This window comes from Myotis davidii, unplaced genomic scaffold (assembly GCF_000327345.1).
Source record: "Myotis davidii unplaced genomic scaffold, ASM32734v1 scaffold1708, whole genome shotgun sequence".
NCBI classification, from domain to species: Eukaryota; Metazoa; Chordata; class Mammalia; order Chiroptera; family Vespertilionidae; genus Myotis; species Myotis davidii.
This window is the reverse complement of record NW_006298443.1, coordinates 1-4,240: the sequence shown is the minus strand read 5'-3', so window position 1 is coordinate 4,240 and position 4,240 is coordinate 1. Positions and strand designations below refer to the sequence as shown.

General features: G+C 39.1%; 1 protein-coding gene across 1 annotated transcript in view; it reads left to right on the top strand.

Moving 5' to 3' along the window:
• SPTA1 (spectrin alpha, erythrocytic 1) overlaps nt 1-3,821 on the top strand; it is a gene marked incomplete at its 3' end in the record, with an annotated part of 31,849 nt that extends 28,028 nt beyond the window's left edge. The window contains exons 19-20 of the mRNA XM_006774116.2: nt 3,058-3,150; nt 3,729-3,821. Coding sequence (XP_006774179.1) covers nt 3,058-3,150; nt 3,729-3,821 — 186 coding nt within the window. The remainder of the gene's footprint in view (nt 1-3,057; nt 3,151-3,728) is intronic.
• Between the last annotated feature and the right edge of the window lie 419 nt (nt 3,822-4,240).

Below are 4,240 nucleotides of genomic sequence, written 5' to 3'. Positions count from 1 at the left end.
ATTTAAAATAATAAAGGAATCCTAGAATTAAATTTTAAGACTAATCAACTTAATCCTCTGGGGCAGTGGTGGGGAACATCTGGCCCTCAACCATATTAGGACCAAGAAATTATTTGGTCTGGCCCTGCCAAGGCATTAGGGGCGAGTTAATTAAATGTTTGATCAAATACAGCAGGCTAATTTTTAATTTGATAGTTTAGTATGGCCCTTGAATGATGTTAGAAATATCCACATGGCCCTTGGTAGAAAAAATGTTCCCACCCCTGCCCTAAGGGACCTCTCTGGGCAACGCTTTTTTCTTCAGTTCAGTACTGGGTTCCACAGGCTCTACCTGTCTTGTCTTCCCATAACTCATTTCTGTCTCCTCCACTCAGTGTGATCACTAGTTCTGTCTGGGTTACCCCTCCAGCTACCACCCCCTCTCACCTTCAATGCTACAGTCTAACAGCCATGGGCCGGATCCGGCCCGTTTGAAATGAATAAAACTAAAAAAACTCTCAGGAGTCACAATCCTCCCCCTATTGTCTGAAAATCATTGCATTTTATAGTTTTCTGTCCTGTTTCCTAATTGTTTAGGTGCAGAACAATTCCTGTAGTAATACGTCCTTTATAGACAGAAATGGAAATATGTTGAATTTTCTGTTTAGTCTAGAGAATACATGTTTTTGCAACATTGAGTAGTACCCACACATGGGTATTTTGTTTTCAGGTCTGTATAACAGAACATAGCACCCAATTAACCACCATATAAGCACACTTACGCCACCACACATACACATCTATTCCGCATTAGCATCCAGCATTCTAATTTCCAGAAACTTAGGTAAAATGGCAGATTGAGAACATCAAGCATCATCCTCACACCTCCTTTTCTCCTCCCAAGATCACCAAAAGGATTGAATTGTGAATGACAACGAGGGTCACACTAACCTTTTCTGTTGTGATCACTAGTTCTGTCTGGGTTACCCCTCCAGCTACCACCCCCTCTCACCTTCAATGCTACAGTCTAAGGGAAACTGACCCAGGCATACACTATGCCAGTCATAGGTCATGCCTCCTTTCTTCTCCTCTCAGGAGTCACAATCCTCCCCCTATTGTCTGAAAATCATTGCATTTTATAGTTTTCTGTCCTGTTTCCTAATTGTTTAGGTGCAGAACAATTCCTGTAGTAATACGTCCTTTATAGACAGAAATGGAAATATGTTGAATTTTCTGTTTAGTCTAGAGAATACATGTTTTTGCAACATTGAGTAGTACCCACACATGGGTATTTTGTTTTCAGGTCTGTATAACAGAACATAGCACCCAATTAACCACCATATAAGCACACTTACGCCACCACACATACACATCTATTCCGCATTAGCATCCAGCATTCTAATTTCCAGAAACTTAGGTAAAATGGCAGATTGAGAACATCAAGCATCATCCTCACACCTCCTTTTCTCCTCCCAAGATCACCAAAAGGATTGAATTTGAATGACAACCTCGAGTCAAAAAGTTTGCCCAACCCTGGGGAAACTGACCCAGGCATACACTATGCCAGTCATAGGTCATGCCTCCTTTCTTCTCCTCTCAGGAGTCACAATCCTCCCCCTATTGTCTGAAAATCATTGCATTTTCTAGTTTTCTGTCCTGTTTTCTAATTGTTTAGGTGCAGAACAATTCCTGTAGTAATACGTCCTTTATAGACAGAAATGGAAATATGTTGAATTTTCTGTTTAGTCTAGAATACATGCTTTTGCAACATTGAGTAGCACCCACACACGGGTATTTTGTTGTCAGGTCTGTATAACAGAACATAGCACCCAGTTAACCACCATGTAAACACACTTACACCACCACACATACACATCTATTCCGCATTAGCATCCAGCATTCTAATTTCCAGAAATTTAAGTAAAATGGCAGATTGAGTACATCAAGCATCATCCTCACACCTCCCTTTTTCCCCCCAAGATCACCAAAAGGATTAATTGTAGTGAATGGCAACAAGGGTCACACTAACCTTTTCTAGTGTTATTTATTTACTTATTTATTTATTTATTTTTGACAGTATTACAGTTGTCCCCTGAATTCCCCCACTTTTACCCCCTCCTCCCAGGCCCTGCTCCACCCCAGGCCTTCACCACACTATGGTCTGTGTCCATTGGTTATGCATATATGTATATGAGTTCATCGGTTAATCTCTTCCTGTCTCCCCTCTCCACTCTCTGGGACATGTCAGAGGTTGTCTGTTCCATGTCTTCATGTCTCTGGACCTCTTTCGTTCATCAGTTTATTATGTTCACTAGATTCCACTTATAAGTGAGGTCATGTGACATTTGGCTTTTTTGATGGTTTATTTCACTCCGCTTAATACTCTCCAGGTCCCTCATGCTGTTGCAAAGGATAAGAAATCCTTCTTTTTTACAGCTGCATAGTATTCCATTGTGTAAATGCACCACCGCTTTTTTATTCACTCATCTACTGACTAGGACTTAGGTTATTTCCATATCTTAGCTATTATAAATAGTGCAGCTATGAATATAGGGGTGCATATGTTCTTACTGATGTGATTGGTGTTTCAGGCTTCTTAGAATATATTCCTAGAAGCAGGATCACTGGGTCAAACTGTAGTTCCATTTTTAATTTTTTTAGTAAATTCCATTCTGTTTTCCATAGTGGCTGCACCAGTCTGCATTCCCACCAGCAGTGCACGAGGGTTCCCTTTTCTTCACATCCTTGCCAGCATTTGTTTGTTGTTTTATTGATGCTACAGGTGTGAGGCGATGTCTCTTTGTCGTTTTAATTTGCATCTCCCTGGTGATCAGTGACTGAGCATCTTTCCATATGTCTCTTGGCCATCTGTGTGTCCTCTTTTGATTTATTTATTTTTTAATTTCTATTTTCTTGTACTTGCTAATTTAGGGTTAAAACATTTATATTAAATAGAAAATGTCTTTTGCCAGGAATTAAGTCAATCAGGATAACCCAGAGTAATGCCTGAAGCACCCCCAGGGGTGCTTACGGACCTTTGTGGGTTGCTTCTCATGATCTTCTCATCAACAAACCCAGGTTCTTCTGAAGAAGCACGAAGCCTTCCTAGTGGATCTCAATGCATTTGGAAACAGTATGCAGGCTCTACGGGATCAGGCAGAAGCCTGCCAGGTAAGAAAAGGTTAGGGATGACAAGAGTCACAATGCCCACAACAAAGACGGAGGAATTCTCGTAGTTACTGGGTTTTATTTTCCATAATCCAGGAAATTATTGCAAAGAAAATAATAAGTTCTATGATCCTATGTATGAAAATTGCAGCATCTTCATAGCATCTACAAAGATTCAGTCCATAAGGATTTCTAGATACATGTTATTTTTCACTTTCCTCTTTCCTTCTGTGTATATTTTCACTATTCTTTTTTATTATCTCTTTTGTTTGCATCTCTTCCTCATATATTTCTTTTTGATTCCTTTCCTTCCTTTATTAGTCTTTTCCTATACCAACACTTATTAAATGTCTACCATATGCAAACATGAATAAAAACAATCCAAATTTTTAGGAAAATTGTAGTCTTCTATTTTCTTGTACTTGCTAATTTAGGGTTAAAGCATTTATATTAAATAGAATATGTCCTTTGCCAGGAATTAGGTTAATTGGGATAACGCAGAGTAATGACTGAAATACCTCCAGGGGTGCTTACGGACCTTTGTGGGTTGCTTCTCATGATCTTCTCATCAACAAACCCAGGTTCTTCTGAAGAAGCACGAAGCCTTCCTAGTGGATCTCAATGCATTTGGAAACAGTATGCAGGCTCTACGGGATCAGGCAGAAGCCTGCCAGGTAAGAAAAGGTTAGGGATGACAAGAGTCACAATGCCCACAACAAAGACGGAGGAATTCTCTTAGTTACTGGGTTTTATTTTCCATAATCCAGGAAATAGTAAGTTCTATGATCCTTATGTACAAAAATTATAGCATCTTTATAGCATCTACAAAGATTTAGCCCATAAGGATTTCTAGAAAAGTGTTATTTTTCATTTTCCTCTTTCCTTCTGTATATTTTCACTATTCTTTTTTACTATCTCTTTTGTTTGCGTCTCTTCCTCATATATTTCTTCTTGACTCCTTTCCTTCCTTTCTTAGCTTTTTCCTATACCAACACGTAGAAAATGTCTACCATATGCAAACATGAATAAAAAATAATCCAAATTTGCAGGAAAATTGTAGTCTTTGTTGTTGTTAATTCTCACCTGAGGATAT